Source organism: Cetorhinus maximus, chromosome 2 (assembly GCF_964194155.1).
Source record: "Cetorhinus maximus chromosome 2, sCetMax3.hap1.1, whole genome shotgun sequence".
In the NCBI taxonomy this organism is placed as follows: Eukaryota; Metazoa; Chordata; class Chondrichthyes; order Lamniformes; family Cetorhinidae; genus Cetorhinus; species Cetorhinus maximus.
The window spans coordinates 76,551,447-76,569,223 of record NC_135880.1 but is presented as its reverse complement, the minus strand read 5'-3'; the positions used below and the strand labels follow the sequence as shown (position 1 = coordinate 76,569,223).

The window sequence follows — 17,777 nt, the reverse complement described above, 5'->3', positions numbered from 1 at the left end:
GAGGACTCGAAACGTCAACTCTTTTCTCCGCTGATGCTGCCAGACCTGCTGAGTTTTTCCAGGTAATTCTGTTTTTGTTAAACATAGAACTATTGTTAGTGAATTTTTTCTCCCTCATTGATAATTGATCAGCTCAATTCCTTTTAATGAATACTGATTCTAGTAATAATATGCTACATCTTCCTTTTTAATCCTGTTCTGTCTAATAAAGACCTGATCCTACTGTCTCCATTTTAAATAAGTTACAGTTTCACAATGCTTTGTTAACCAAGCTAAATTTAATAACATGTCTCATGAAGTTTAATCTTTATTGAGCAGAGTAAATTCACAGAGGCTGCAGACAAAGCCAACGCTCAAATAAATAACACCAGTTTTAAAGATGAACACAAAATGTTTCCCTCTAGGACAAATTAATGATGTGCTGTTGCTTCACATTACCTGTGATTAATAGACATTATTTTCTATACAGTAGCTGAATTTTCAATTGTACTGTAACATAGGATTGTACATCTTTGACATGTGATGATCCTCGTAGAGACCAATAGATTTTTTTAATTAAAAGAAAATTTGAAGTTCAAGTTAATAGCTAAAAAAAATGACAACAATATTTCACGTGTTAAGACTTTTACTGTGACAAACAAACTAAAAACACCATTGGAAGGCAGCTTAGACTTTAAACTACAGAACAGAACTTCCCCTTTTACTTTTAACACAACTGAAAAATCCATTTCACAGGTATACTTTACATTGTTCCTTAAATATACATTAATTTTCCCAGAACCAGTCCAAAATGATTCCTAGCTCCTGAGGGTTTACTACTGCTCTCCCAGCTTGGTAACTTTTAACTTCAGAGCTGTCTTTCACAGTGGGGGTTTTTCCTGGAGTTTCTTTCTCTGGTGCAAACTAAGTGAAACTTCCAGCCTTGTTTCAAATCCTCATGAATTTGGTCTTTTTAATCCAACTGCAAGCTCCCACCTGCATTCCTGCACAGTGAATCTTAGAGACTTCTAACTGCTAGTTGCTTCTAGCTGCTCTCTCTCTCTTGGATCCTGGCAGACTGCCGGGGTCTGAGAGTTTTTAAGGATATCTTAGAAACTTTTCCCCTCTCAAAGACCATTTCCATGGCAACGTGAATCACATGGGCCTTGTATCCAGGTAGAAATGCTGATCAGCTATTCTTTAGACCTCAACTCTCTTCCATTTTGGAATTAAGTGGAAAATTTAAAGCATAACTGTTCACAACCTGACATTCTCCACACCTACCTGGGACTTTGGAGACTAACAGTGTAACTACTGTAAACACAAATGCTGCTGCCATTGTCTCCAAGCGTGAATACCTTACACTTCGCTCCCAGCAACACAACCCAGGAATCCCTTTAATCTTTAATAGCCATGTTACCCAGGCCTGTTGTCAGACAGACTTCAGGCCAAGTCACATGACCCCTTTCATTTTTACCCTAAATTAAAGACGCAGTACAAAACATAACAATCTTATAAACATCATATTTTAATAGTCAGCATATTTACATTAATTATATTTAATAATGACCCTCAGTAATTACATAATTGTTTCCCCAGGATAGAGTTTTGGCTCAAGAAATAACTGCATTTCTTGTTGTAAAAAGGCATCTCGCTTTCCATATATTTCATGTTATTTAAAGAATCTTTCGTGGGTCAACCATATGGAAGAAAATGAACCTTGTCAGTGACACTAGTTAACCTTTGAAGGCTGGGGAGAAATAATTTTCTTTATTTAGATACGTTTAAATTTGACAAGCTTATACATTTTTATTTAAGATTCAAAGTAATTGGAATAAAAAGTGTAGCAGCAATACTGCGTTATCTCATTTTGATATTGGGTACACTGCTCATTGTATCACTGTTCCCACCTGACAGACCTCTCCAACTGAGGGACTCTTCCAGTTCCCATCAACAGACATGCGTGCGTACAGCCAAGTCATTAATTGATACGTTGGTTTTGTATATGTAATTTTAGCTTTGTTCCAGTTAATAACTGCAAACTACAGTTGTGTTAAGTAAGGAGTTGGACTTCACACCTAGAATTGGGGCAGCCAATTGATTTCACTGGTATGATCCTACCCACTTGTAATGTTTGTGGACCATTCTAATTTTGGCAATATAAACAGTTTATTAAGTGCACGTTACTTATATTTACACATTGTGACATTTTGTAAATTAAAAACTATTCATATTCAAACAATAATAAATATGTATTATAAAGATAATAAATATAGTCATACATACATAATATATACATTTACAGTAATAAAACTATAATAAATTATTTCTGAATAGTGGTAAGACTGCATTTCAACTAAACCGAGACCAATCCATTGAGCTTCCACGGCCTGATCAGAATGTACAAAGAACTCGCAGTAAAACGTACCCTAAAAGGATGCTTCACTCTCAGCAGCCAGGTAAGTAATGTTTTAATGACTACAGCTGAGACAAATTTGGCATCTATGTACTGGCCATCATATTGGTTTAAGACTTTTGAGAGTTTTTGTTTCTGCATATTGCAAACATATAAAATGCCTTTCTTCACCATGCCCCCTCCCCCCAACCCAAACGTGGCTAGGGGTAACCAAAATATATTGCCAAGCGGTTCAAAACATTATAGGTGAACTGTCATGTTTAAATTTCTTGATGTAATACAGTTTTTGGCTGATTTGCATTGGTTGGTTAGATAGAAAACATTTGAGAAGTTTCACTGTGACAATGTAATACCGTAAAGTCCCGCTGTTTTGTGGGGGTTACTTTCCCATGGAACCTCACAAATGGTGAAATCGCGAATGATGAATGTGCCTTTCCATGGGGCTCAATTAGATTGGTTCCAGACATGTGAGGACAGCATTGATTTGGGCAGTTACTCTACTTTAAATTGTGGCACAGTATCTGTATCCGACAGACAGGGGAGCCTCTGAGCAATACATCCGTGATGATTTCAAAATGAACACAGCCATTATTGCAGGGAGATTCAGACATTTCTGTGTTAATCCCTTCATTCGGGCTGCACTTCAGTTGCAACCATTCCAACCATTGCTCCAATATGGCTGCCGCCTCCCCGGGGAAAGAAGAGAGAGGGAGAAGAAATCGCGGATGAGCGAATTTTGTTCATGCGATGGGCGATGCTGTGTACAAAGTGCAAAGCACGGGTAAGTGAAAACGTGAACCAGGACATCTCAAACGGCGGGACTTTACTGTAATCTCTTTTTTGTGTTGTTTACTGAAATGGAGTTGAAGTAAATTTTCATCTTTTATGCTCCCAGTGCAGAACTTTCCATTCTGGGAGTGCATTTTAGCAATTTCTTTGTCTACCTCCCTCAATTTTCTGCCCTTAAAAATTAATGGACAGAAAATGGTGGGGGCATGTACCTGCAGTGCTGGCATGTAAACTGTCAGGTGAGTTGTAGTGTATGCAGAAAAGGAGCCCACCTGTGAGAGGGAGTGTAACAGTTACAATCTAACAGGAACCCAGTATGAAATGGCAATAGATGGTATTTGAAGAGCTGATTAGCCAAATGTAGGACAGGTAGTTTAGCTACTGTTAATTAGCAGATTGGTTTTCATCCACAAAATGTTGTGATTGTGACATTTCTTGAAGGTATCTGGAATTAATGACTGTGTCACGACCCACTGGGGACAGTGCGCTGCAATGTCTTACCCCACTGCTCCCCGAGCCACGACAAATGTGAAAAAGGTTTGATCAACCCACCTAATTGTTTAATTTAGGTTAACAGAATATGAGCACCAGGTTTGTAAACTTAATAAGTAAATAACTGTTTATTGAACAAACTGTCATTAACCAGTGACAAAAGAAAGAAATATGAACTGCTAATATCTAACTCTATAATCTAACCTCCATCCCTTCTTAAATCCCTATACACACACATACAAGACACATACGACACACAAAAACGTGGATTTTAAGGGTGGGATAGAACAGTTCAATAGCACCAATTCCGGAGTACAGGATTCGATGGGTTGATTTTGATCGATGTGTTCCAAATTCTTTTCAGCTCTTTTTGATGACGCGAGGTGATCTTTGGGCACTTTCGGTCTTTAGTTCACTAGTTGAGTACTTGCCTTTCAATGTCTGCAATGGTGAATTTCCCCTATTGCTTCTTGACAGGGGTTTCCCAAGAGAGAGCAGATTATTGAGATACAAGGAGAAAAAAGCCTGCTAGCTATTATTGTGGAATTGCTGGAACCTTATACACACAGGGGGCAGAGGTTTTAGGTCTTTTCCCTTTCAGGCTAAGAGCTATTCTGCTGCACTGCTCTCACACAAACCCTGGTCACCTGGTCAGGAGCCAGTTAAAATGTTGTTGCCAGGCAGTCCGCCATTAGACCAGACTCCTCCTTGGTGCCATCCTGTCTTTCATGGCACCCTCTGTTTCAGGACAGCAACATTGTGTTTATCCCTCACACTGTTCCAGTGGACATGTCCTTCAAACTGCAGCCATTGTAATTTTATTCTGCATTCCAGCAGAAATTTAAAAAAATGTTCTTCACATGCCTCCACCCTTAAGAAAGATGAAATGCCATTCCAAAAAATGCATTTCATCACAAGGTATGTGACACATGGACAACAAAGCATGAGACTCGTTTCCATTTACCCTTCCTTCCCCCTTATACAATCCTATACAATCTTCAGCATTGCTTACCCCTTTAACTTATTTTAGTATTTTACACCTGAGACGATGTATCCACGATCACATTATCTTTACCGGTAATGTGAACAATCTTTACATTGAATGGTTGAAACAAAATACTCCATCTAAACAGCCTCATACTTCGAGTTTTAAACTTCTCAGCCAACGCCAGCGGATTATCGTCAGTGTAGATTAGTGTTTCTCTGTTATCATGTTGGACATAAACTTCAAAGTGTTGAAGAGAGAACAACAATTCTAGAGTTTCGTTTTCTACTTTAGAGCACTTCCTCTGATATTGGTTTAGTTTCTTTAGTACCCCACCATCTTCTCTATCCCAGTTCATCATCTTGTAATAGGGCTGCACCTACTCCCAAGTTGCTAGCATCAATTGCCACTTTAAAACGTTTAGTAAAGTCAGGGGCAGGCAACACAGGTTCATTTGTTAAGATTGCCTTCAGCTTTTCAAAGGGTGCTTGGCATTCTGCTGAGCATACCACTTTTGCCTGTTTTCTTAACAAATTAGTGAGAATTGTGCTGAAGTTAGGCACAAACTTCCTATAAAACCCACACGTTCCCAAAAACCTCATGATTTCTCGTTTAGTTTTAGGAATGTGGAATTCTATTAGAGCTACCACTTTTGCTGTTCTTGGCAACATTTGCTCTTGCCCTACAATGTGACCTAGGTAAGTTACCCTTGCTTTTGCAAATTTGCTTTTGGCCAGATTTATGACTAAGCCAGCCAACTGCAATTGCTTAAACAGACGCTCTAATTGTTTTACATGTTCTTCCCATGTGTTACTATATATTATGATATAATCTAAATAAATCAACAGCTATGCATTTCAGATGACTTGATGCATAAGTCTCTGGAATGTAGCTGGGGTGTTTTTAAACCCAAATGGTATGATTTGACACTGATACAATTCACTCGTAATAAAGGCGGATATTTCTTTAGCCCTTGATGTTAATGGCACTTGCCAGTACTCCTTCAATAGATCAATTTTAGAAAGAAATGAGGCACTGCCAGCCCTATCAATGTAATCTTCTAACCAAGGAATTGGGTATGAATCTAACCTCATTACTGCATTCACTTTATGATTGTCTATACAATATCTAGTGGATTCATCGGCTTAGGAACCAGCACTGCTGGTGAACTCCAGCTGCTTTGGCTAGGCTCAGTCAGTTGATTTTCCAGCATATATTGGATCTCTGTTTCTACCTGAGCCTGTTTCTCGGGGATCAGCCAATAAGGTTGTTCCATTGGCATTGAGTCTCCTAAGTTCACATCATGTCTAGCTGATGTAGTACATCCAAGTGTATTCCTACAAATTCCCTTATATTTCCTAAGTAACCTTATTAGATCTTTCCTTGGTCTTTCCTGTAAATATGGGAACACAGTGTCTAACTGTCCCAGTATTGTCGTATTGGCTAGCCAAATTGTAGGAGGTTCGCTCTGTGCACTGTCTTCTACCTTACTCTTATCTCTGTCTCTGTCATCCTCCATTACTCCTACCACCTGGCATGCTTGCTCTTTCCCATCATCTCTGCGATGATATTGCTTCAATATGTTTATGTGACGTAACCGTTTCTTCTTCCTACGCTCAGGAGTATCTATCAGATAAGTCACTTTTCTAACTCCCCTAACTACCATGTAGGGGCCACTGAATTTCGCTTTCAGGGATTCACCCTGTAAAGGCAATACTTCAACTCCTGCTTGGAATGTTCTAGTTGTAGCATGTTTGTCTGCCCATTCTTTCATTTTTGCTTGGGAAATTTTTAAGTGCTCTCGTGCTCCTTTACATCTCCTGTGAGCCTTTCTAGAAACATGGACATGTAATAAGACCATAAGACATAGGAGCAGAAATTAGGCCATTCGGCCCATCGAGTCTGCTCCACCATTCAATCATGGCTGATAAGTTTCTCAACCCCATTCTCCCACCTTCTCCCGGTAACCTTTGATCCCCTTACCAATCAAGAACCTATCTATCTCGGTCTTAAATACACTCAATGACCTGGCCTCCACAGCCCTCTGTGGCAATGAATTCCATAGATTCACCACTCTCTGGCTAAAAAAGTTTCCCCTCATCTCTGTTCTAAAAGGTCTTCCCTTTACTCTGAGGCTGTGCCCTCGAGTCCTAGTCTCTCCTACTAATGGAAACATCTTCCCCATGTCCACTCTATCCAGGCCTTTCAGTATTCTGTAAGTTTCAATCAGATCCCCCCTCATCCTTCTAAACTCCATCGAGTATAGACCCAGAGTCCTCAAACGTTCCTCATTTGTTAAGCCTTTCATTCCTGGGATCGTTCTCGTGAACCTCCTCTGGACCCTCTCCGGGGCCAGCACATCCTTCCTGAGATACGGGGCCCAAAATTGCTCACAATATTCTAAATGTGGTCTGACCAGAGCCTTATAAAGCCTCAGCAGCACATCCCTGCTTTTATATTCTAGTCCTCTCAAAATAAATGCCAACATTGCATTTGCCTTCCTAACTACCGACTCAACCTGCAAGTTAACCTTAAGAGCATCCTGGATTAGGACCCCCAAGTCCCTTTGCACTCCAGATTTCTGAATTCTCACCCCATTTAGAAAATAGTTTATGCCTCTATTCTTCCTACCAAAGTGCATGACCTCACACTTCCCTACGTTGTATTCCATCTGCCACTTCTTTGCCCATTCTCCTAACCTGTCCAAATCCTTCTGCAGCCTCCCCGCCTCCTCAATACTACCTGTCCCTCCACCAATCTTTGTATCATCTGCAAACTTAGCCAGGATGCCCTCAGTTCCTTCATCTAGATCATTAATGTATAAAGTGAAAAGTTGTGGTCCCAACACTGACCCCTGCGGAACTCCACTAGTCACCGGCTGCCATCCTGAGAAGGACCCCCTTATCCCCACACTCTGCCTTCTGCCAGACAGTCAATCTTCTATCCATGCAAGTACCTTGCCTCAAACACCATGGGCTCTTATCTTACTGAACAGCCTCCTGTGCGGCACCTTGTCAAAGGCCTTCTGGAAGTCCGAGTAGATAACATCCATTGGCTCTCCTTTGTCTAACCTACTCGTTACCTCCTCAAAGAATTCTCACAGATTTGTCAGGCATGACCTCCCCTTGATGAAACCATGTTGACTTTGCCTGATTTTACCATGCACTTCCAAGTATTCTGAAATCTCATCCTTAATAATGGACTCTATAATCTTACCAACGACCGAGGTCAGGCTAATCGGCCTGTAATTTCCCTTCTTTTGCCTCACTCCCTTCTTAAACAGGGGGATTACATTAGCGATTTTCCAGTCCTCTGGGACCCTCCCTGACTCCAGTGATTCCTGAAAGACCACCACTAACGCCTCCACTATCTCTTCAGCTATCTCCTTCAGAACTCTGGGGTGTAATCCATCTGGTCCAGGTGATTTGTCCACCTTCAGACCTTTCAGTTTTCCTAGCACCACCTCCTTGGTAATGGCCACCATACTCACCTCTGCCCCCTGACTCTCTTGAACTTTGGGGATGTCACTCGTGTCTTCCACCGTGAAGACTGATGCAAAGTACCTATTCAGTTCCTCCGCCATTTCTTTGTTCCCCACCACTACTTCTCCAGCGTCATTTTCCAGCAGCCCAATGTCCACTTTTGCCTCTCTCTTACCCTTTATATATCTAAAAAAACTCTTGCAATCTTCTTTTATATTACTGGCTAGCTTACCCTCATATTTAATCTTCTCCCTCCTTATTTCTTTTTTAGTTGTTCTCTGTTGGTCTTTGTAGGCTTCCCAATCCCCTGGTTTCCCACTGCTCTTCGCCGCATTGTATGCTTTCTCTTTAGCTTTTATGCTGTCCCTGACTCCCCTTGTCAGCCATGGTTGCCTCATCCTCCCTTTAGTATGCTTCTTCCTAGGGATGAATTTTTGCTGTGTCTCCCAAATTACTTCCAGAAACTCCTGCCATTGCTTTCCACTGTCTTTCCTGCTAGGCTCATCTCCCAGTCAATTCTGGCCATTTTCTCCCTCATGCCTCTGTAGTTGGCTTTATTCAACTGTAATACCCTTACATCTGATTCCGGTTTTTCCTCTCAAATTGCAGGGTAAATTCTATCATATTATGGTCACTTCCTCCTAAGGGTTCCTTCACCTTAAGCTCCCTTATCAAATCTGCCTCATTACACATCACTAAATCTAGAATTGCCTGTTCCCTAGTGGGCTCCACCACAAGCTGCTCCAAAAAGCCATCTCGTAGACATTCCACAAATTCCTTTTCTTGGGATCCACTACCAACCTGATTTTCCCAGTCTACCTGCATATTGAAATCCCCATGATCACTGTAACCTTGCCTTTCTTACACACCTTTTCTATCTCCTGGTGTATCTTGTGCCCCACATCCTGACTACTGTTCGGAGGCCTGTACATAACTCCCATTATGGTTTTTTTTCACCTTTGCGGTTGCTGAACTCTACCCACACAGATTCTACATCATCTGACCTTACATCATTTCTTGCTATTGATTTAATTTCATTTTTAATTTCATTCTTATTAACAAAGCAACCCCATCCCCTCTGCCAACCTGCCTATCTTTTCGATAGGGTGTATATCCTTGGATATTTAGCTCCCAGTCCTGATCCCCTTGCAGCCATGTCTCCATGATGCCCACGACATCATACCTGCCAATTTCAATCTGCGCCACAAGCTCATTTACCTTATTTCGTATACTGCGTGCATTCAGATATACCTTCAGTCCTGTATTTCCCGTCCCCTTTCTCATTGTCGTCCCTTTATTTGATGTGCTTGAAGTTAGATTCCTAGCCCTTTCCAAACACTCTGTCCTAACAGTAATCTAACATGGAAGATTTGTCAGTGAAGCATACATTTCTTGTGCTCTACCTGTCAATTAACTCTACATGGGCAAGGTCCAGTTTTCATTTGGCCAGTTCTTCTGTTTAGCTATCTCCTCAAATGAAATAAAGAATGCTTCAACATCCCTTTCCTCAAACTTCGGAAGAGCTTGTACAAATTTAAACATCTCCCCACTGGGTTTTGGGTTAAAGGTTTTCTCATCATCAAAAGTTTCCTCAGCATTTGATGTCTCCTTTTTAAAATCCAGCTTTTTAAGCCGATACTCTCTGTCTCTTTCCTTCATTCTCTCTCCCATTGCTAACTTTTCCCCCTGGAGATCAAGTTTTCGAATTTCTAATTCCCTTTCTTGTTTTCTTTCTCTCTCCTGCCTTTTTGCCTGTTCCCTTTTGAATGCCCTTTCTCTTTCCTTTTCTTTTTCTTTCTCTGCCTGTTCCCTTTGGAATGCCCTTTCTCTTTCCTTTCCTGCTGCCCCTAGTTCCAATTTTTTTTATTTGCAACTGAATTTGAGCCCATTCCAATGAACCATCCCTTGGAGTACTCAGTCTCTCGGATATTCCTTTCAATTTCAAATGCTGTGCCATCTCTTCGATTATCTCTGCCTTCCTAGCTTTGGCAGGCAATCCCACTCTTAATTTACTTGCCAATTCAATTAACCCGGCTTTTGGGACCCCTTGTAAAATCATCAGGGACATCTCTTCCGCTTGCAGGAAAGCTTTAGCCGTTTCCAGTACCATCTTATTTTTGACAGCAGAAACCTGGTGTTTCCTTTTAGCTTTTATTACTTAGCAAACCTACACCCAAATCGTCGTTGTCTTTTGTTCCAAAATATCTCCGACGAACCGCCAAACTACGACTCACTGGGGATAGTGCGCTGTAATATCAAGCCCTACTATTCCCCGAGCTGCAACAAATGTGAAAAGTTTGACCAAACCACCAGATTGCCCCAATTCTACCTAACTGTTTAATTTAGGTTAACAGAATACGAGCACCAGGTTTGTAAACTTAATAAATAAATAACTGTTTATTGAACAAATTGTCGTTAACCAGTGACAAAAGAAAGAAATATGAACTGCTAATTTCTAACACTATAACTTAAACTCTACCCCTTTCGTAAATCCCTATACACAGACATACAAGACACATAAGACACACAAAAACATGGATTTTAAAGGTGGGATAGGACAGTCCAATAGCACCAGTCCTGGACTACAGTGTTCGATGGGTTGATTTTGATCTATGTCTTTCAAATTCCTTTCAGTTCTTTTTGATGACACGAGGTGATCTTTGAGCACTTTCGGTCTTTAGTTCACTAGTTTAGTACTTGCCTTTCAATGTCTGCAATGGTGAATTTCCCCTATTGCCTCTTGACAGGGGTTTCCCAAGGGAGAGCAGATTATTGAGATACGAGGAGAAAAAAGCCTGCTAGCTATTATTGTGGAATTGCTGGAACCTTACACACACAGGAGGCAGAGGTTTAAGGTCTTTTCCCTTTCAGGCTAAGAGCTATTCTGTTGCACTGCTCTCACACAAACCCTGGTCACCTGGTCAGGAGCCAGTTAAAATGTTGTTGCCAGGCAGCCCCCCATTAGACCAGACTCCTCCTCGGCACCATCCTGTCTTTCATGGCATACTCTGTGCCAGGACAGCAACATTGTGTTTATCCCTCACACCCGTCCCTGTGGACATGTCCTTCAAACTGCAGCCATTGTAAATTTTAATCCATAACCCAACAGAAATAAAAAATATATATTCTTTACAGCTGGCATCATAGTTTTCTTTGCTGCATTGATGTTACTATCTTATAATCATTGACATTTTCACTCCATTACTTTGGCATGGCTTTGCTCTATTAATAATATCTTTGATAACGCCTCAGGACAAAACTATGAAGTGCGCAGAAGGCAACAATTATTCAGGAATTCCTTGGGTTTATACGCAAGGCCGCCCACCAATCATACATGTAAAGTTCTGTTCCAAACCTGTAGTGGCATATGTTTGATGATTCTGGTTGTGCATGAGCTTCACTGCATCTGTGTATTTCTTCTGTCTGTGGTTGATTCATGCATATTATCAGCCATGTTTACAAAAAGTAACCTGGTGCCACCATCCACTACTCCCACTCCATTCAAATAAGGGTGACACTGGCGATTGTCTTAAAATTGTGACAACTTCTAGGAAAGCACATTCTTGTTGAAAGAATAAAAAAAATTTTCAATCACAGATTGAGTTGTGGAGCCTGAGTGGCAACATAGATGCCCCTAGAAAGCCAGTAGTTTTATGCCCTGCTGGTATTGGTACGGTTGGCCGATGACAGAATTAATGAAGTTGTTCACAAACTAGGTTCCCATGAAGCCACCAGTAATTTACAGTGATAAAAGCCTAGCAAGGTGGGGCACAGTGCAGGTAATCAGTACTGAAGTGACTGGGGAAGGACCCAACCCAATCAGGAAGACTGATTCGACTTGTGAAGTAAGGGCCTGATGGATGTACAGTGACCTAGATACTAGGAATATGGAGCTAATCCTATGCCTGGCCTCCTTGTGTAGGCAGTAGAAGTTCCACTCTGTGCTAGATACAGCCAAACTAATGTCAGAGTGACCAGTATCTAAAGGGTGGGGTGACCTGCATTTGTAATTTTCCAAGCTGGGTTGGTGCACAACAAGGATACAACTAATGGATGGGAGTGAAAGTCTCCATTCTTACCATTTGAGGTTTTGCTGGAAAATAATCTAAATGATGAGCACATTGTGACTGATATGATTAGAGGAATGGAAGCCTGGTTGGTTGCTTGAAGTCAGGCAAAGCTTTTAAGCCAAACCAAACTAAAGTTGGCTCTTGTCACCTGAAATTTAATACCTGAGTCCTAGGGTGGAATTTTATGGGCCCTCCCGCCAAATTCAATGGACTTTTGAATGGCTCACCTCATTTTCTGGCCCCACCCCTGTCGCGGCAGGGCCATAGAATTCCACCCATAGTTCTTGGTTTGATGCGTTCCTGTGCTACAGACACCATACTATGATTACAGAGCTGATGTGGTAGCACAGTGCATAAGTATTTGATGCACTATACCATGACTTTGTTCTACAGAATTGTTATGTTAAAGAGGGTGCTTACAATTTTAATGAATAGATGTTTTACAAAATCTAAATTAAATTAAAAAAGCGCCGGGCTATTATTCCAGAGTCCCAGGGTAATGCTCTGGGGGCCCGGGTTCGAATACCCCCATGGCGGATGGTGGAATTTGAATTCAATAAAAACCCGGAATTAAAAGTCTGATGATGACCTTGAAACCATTGTCGAATGTTGTAAAAACCCACCTGTTTCACTAATGTCCTTTAGGGAAGGAAATCTGCCGTCCTCACCTAGTCTGGCCTACATGTGACTCCAGACCCACAGCAATGCGGTTGACTCTTGAATCCCCTTGAAATGGCTGAGCAAGCCACTCGGTTGTAACAAACCGCTACAAAGACACAAAAAAGGAATGAAACCGGACAGATCACCTGTCATCGACCTAGGCACTGGAAACGACAATGGCAATTGACACCCTGTCGACCCTGCAAAGTCCCCCTTACTAACACCTGGGAGCTAGTGCCAAAATTGGGAGAGCTGTCTCACAGACTAGTCAAGCAACAACCTGACATAGTCATCCTCACGGAATCATACCTTACAGATAATGTCCCAAATACCAGCATCACCATCCCTGGGTACGTCCTGTCCCACCAGCAGGACAGGCCCAGCAGAGTTGGCGGTACAGTGGTGTCGGGAGGTCAACTCCGGACCCCATGAAGCCTCGTGGCATCAGGTCAAACATGGACAAGGAAATCTCCTGCTGATTACCACGTACCGCCCTCCCTCAGCTGGTGAATCAGTGCTCCTCCGTGTTGAACATCGCTTGGAGGAAGCACTGAGAGTGGCAAGGGCACAGAATGTACTCTGGGGGACTTCAATGTCCATCACCAAGAGTGGCTAGGTAGCATCACTACTGACCGAGCTGGCTGAGTCCTAAATGACATAGCTGCTAGACTGGGTCTCCAGCAGGTGGTGAAGGAACTAACAAGAGGGAAAAACATACTTGACCTCATCCTCACCAACCTGCTTGCCGGGGATGCATCTGTCCATGACAGTATTGGTAAGAGTGACCACCGCACAACCACTCAGCTCCTGACCTCATTATAGCCTTGGTTCAAACTTGGACAAAAGAGCTGAACTCCCGAGGTGAGGTGAGAGTGACTGTCCTTGACATCAAGGCAGCATTTGACCGAGTGTGGCATCAAGGAGCGCTAGCAAAACTGGAGTCAAGAGGAATCGAGGAAAACTCTCCGCTGGTTGGAGTCATACCTAGCACAAAGGAAGATGGTTGTGGTTGTAGGAGGTCAGTCATCTCAGCTCCAGGACATTACTGCAGGAGTTCCTCAGGTAATGTCCTAGGCCCAACCATCTTCAGCTGCTTCATCAATGACCTTCCTTCCATCATAAAGTCAGAAGTGGGGATGCTCGCTGATGATTGCACAATGTTCAGCACCATTCTGACTCCTCAGATATTGAAGCAGTCCATGCCCAAATGCAGCAAGACCAGGACAATATCCAGGCTTGGGCTGAGAAGTGGCAAGTAACATTCGCGCCACGCAAATGTCAGGCAATGACCACCTCCAACAAGAGAGGATCCAACTGTCATCCCTTGATGTTCAATGGCATTACCATCACTGAATCCCCCACTATCAACATCCTGGGGCTTACGATTGACCAGAAACTGGACTGGACTAGCCATGTAAATACTGTGGCTACAAGAGCAGGTCACAGGCTAGGAATCGTGCAATGAGTAACTCACCTCCTGACACCCCAAAGCCTATCCACCATCTACAAGGCACAAGTCAGGAATGTGATGGATTACTCCCCACTTACAGCTCCTACAACAGTGAAGAAGCTGGACACTGTCCATGACAAAGCAGTCCACTTGATTGGCACCCCTTCCACAAACATTCACTCCCTCCACCACCAACGCCCAGTAGCAGCAGTGTGTACCATCTACAAGATGCACTGCAGGAATTCACCAAGGCTCTTAGACAGCACCTTCCAAACCCATGACCACTACCACCAGGGCAGCAGATTGAAGGGAACACCACCACCTGGAAGTTCCCCTCCAATTCATTGACCGTCCTGACTTGGAAATATATCGCTGTTCCTTCACTATCGCTGGGTCAAAATCCTGGAACTCCCTTCCTAACAGCACTGTGGGTGTACCTACACCACATGGACTGCAGCGGTTTAAGAAGGCAGCTGACCACCATCTTCTCAAGGGTAATTAGGGATGGGCAATAAACCCTTTTCCAGCCAGCGAAGCCAACATCACGTGAATGAATAATATTTAAAAAACCCCGGTTCGAATCCCACCATCACAGATGGTGAAATTTGAATTGAATAAAAATCTGGAATTAAAACTCTAATGATGACCATGAAACCATTGCCGATTTATTGTAAAACTGGTTCTCTAATGCCCTTTAGGGAAGGAAATCTGCCTTCCTTACCTGGTCTGGCCTACATGTGATTCCAGATCCACAGCAATGTGCTTTGGGTGTTTTTCAGTCCATTGCAGAGTTTTACTTGGAGCTGTTGTATTTGGTCACCGCCTTTGTCCCTTCAAACGTGGTGTGCTTGGCCAGTTACCCAGGCAGCAGCAAGCGCAAGGCGGTCTGGATCTCCCAGGAGCTGATGGTGCTGTGCTTATTGTAATGGGCCAGGCGGGAAGCCTCACCCATGGTGTGCTCGAAAATATTGTTCACGAATGGGTTCATGATGCTCATGGCCTTGGAGGAGATGCCGGTGTCGGGGTGAACCTGCTTCATCACTTTGTTGATGTAGATGAAATAACTCTCCCTCCTTGACCTTCGCCGCTTCTTGCCACTCTTTGCTGACCCTTCTTTAAGGCTTTCTTGGCTCCCTTTTTGGGAGCTGGTTTTTTCTCATCAACCATCTTCAATTTCAAAAAGAGGAAGGGGTTGACTCTTAAAAATGCCCTCTGAACAAGCACAATTAGAAATGGGCAATAAATGCTGGCCGAGCCAGTGATGCCCACATCCCATGAACCAATAGAGAAAGAAAATTCTCTCCATTAGTCAAAGTCGTGACCTTAAAAATGTTAATGATGACCCATTGATTCAAAACAACTGTTATGGATTGATTAGTACTGCTGTTGCCATTTGAGACACTATTTTGGCTAAAGCTTGTTAATAATCTGCTGGTCTTAATGTCTTTAAATGATATTTTAAGTTTATCTTGCTTTGACATTACAATCAAAATATGAGGGGTGTTAATATTCTGTCTCTAATATTGTCACTGCATTGATGTTAAATAAGCTGTATAAAACTGCTTAGTGCGGAACAATTTTGGAGGAAGTTGAGAATAGCAAGAGGCAGTTTTGTTTCATTTGTTCTGCATCAGCTGTAGTATAACTGTATGATTGCAATAAACCAAATCCTGCTTTTTAAATTAGTTTTATTATCGAAAGATTTTAAAACTCTGGCAGTACAGTGTTCAGAAAACCAAGAAACTGAGATGGACTGGACAGTGTGGTACATTGAGGCATCTCAAAACTCAATGTGATACGGAGGGAACTCTGAAATAAACAATGTTGGTTTAGAGGCATCTGTGTGAAGTGAGCAATGGAATACAGAGGCATCGATAGGTCATGTGATACAGAGCACTTTAGGTTGTGCACAAAAACAGTGAAGCTGATTCCAACATCCTTGGAATGTAGAGAGCTGTGTTTACGTTTGAGTGAGGTATGTTCAACTAAGACATTTTTAAACCGAAGTGAATGAGTCTTAACTGATTGTAAACAACCTCCATATTTGTTGGGCGGAGGGATTGTTGGCATAAGTTTACCTTGCCTTATAAGTAGCAGCAAGTGATGGTGGGTACTGCTCACATCTCAGATACTCAAGGAGGCAAATGATCTAATCTTTCTGTGAATGTTCCACGTAAACTGGGAGAAAACTGATAATTTTTATCTGCTTCTAAGTTCCTGTGTTAGTTCCCAGAGATTTAAACACTGCTATGAAAACTTTAAAGTTTTTTTTGGAATATGGGAGTAAACACTAAAGATGTTTTGTCTCCCCATGCTTAGCAAGTGGGACTCCAGCCAAGGGAGTGAATTCTCCTCTTCGGGTCAAAGGCTTTGCCAAGCCCAAAACCCTCAGTTGGTATGTGTCTGTAGAAAAAGGAAGCCACTTCATAGCTCTCTCTCTCCATTTAGGAACTTGGAGCCTACAGTGCCATTTCCTGGGGCCTATTGCCATTTCCATTTGACAGCCCTGCGAAGTAGTAGTAACTGGGGTATAGAGGAGGAAACTGGGGTATACAGTGGGCAGAAAAGGCACAGCTGTTGGCAGTCTTGGCTAGGGTAGGATTATCCTGGTGAGGCAATGGTAGGCTTGGCCATCTAAATTTTCTGTTATTCTCCTCCGTGATTCTTGCCTAATTATAAGAAGGATATATATTCTTGATTTGAATTCTTTGTTTGTCAAGAAGAAACCAAATCATTCAGTGAAATTTCCCCTGGCTTGAGTCACAACTGCACTATTTTTTTGCTGTGCACTGTCTTGATTGGCACTTATGGTGAACGTTTATATTTTATGGGTCATACTTCTCAAGTTCCCTGCCCACAGACTGGTCTGACCCACATCGCCATAATCTCAACCGTGGGTAGGGCAAAAAGGCAGGTCCTGAATCCACTCCAGCTTGGAACAGGGATCGAACCTTGTACTGTTGGCATCAGTCTGATTCTCAACAGCCTCCATTCTTCCAACCAGCCAACTGAACCAACTGGTCCCTAAAGAGTCCAAGTTGCTGTGCCAACATTCGCATTCTCATGCATGTTGTAGCCTGGAGCCATGGATAGTGATGGTAGAGGCTCCAATTTCTTTCCATCACATGGCTGACCAGGAATCTCTCCCGCTTTTGCCACCTGCCGTTGATAAACAACCTGTTTGGCCATGTGATGAAAGCACCTTCTTTGGCCATCAAGTCCTAGAGTGGGACTCGAACCAGGAGCTTCTGGCATGGATGCCACCACTGCACCACAAGACCTCCTATGGGCTATACTAGCCAGCAGGAAATAGCCTAGGCAGGGATTTAGACTTATGAGGTGCTGTTTTGAACCCACTTATTGGAAAATACAACACAACTATGTACCAATTTATTTTTGTTTTCTCATCTATTTTAATTTTGAATGAGGTAGATCTCTTAGCAAAACAAATGTA

The 17,777-nt window shown here is 42.4% G+C and overlaps 1 protein-coding gene across 3 annotated transcripts in view; it reads left to right on the top strand.

Moving 5' to 3' along the window:
- Positions 1-17,777, top strand: part of epb41l4a (erythrocyte membrane protein band 4.1 like 4A) — a 349,865-nt gene that overhangs the window by 245,962 nt on the left and 86,126 nt on the right. For all 3 annotated transcript variants that reach the window (XM_078566243.1, XM_078566249.1, XM_078566257.1), the window contains exon 13: positions 2,317-2,438. In XM_078566243.1, coding sequence (XP_078422369.1) covers positions 2,317-2,438 — 122 coding nt within the window. The remainder of the gene's footprint in view (positions 1-2,316; positions 2,439-17,777) is intronic.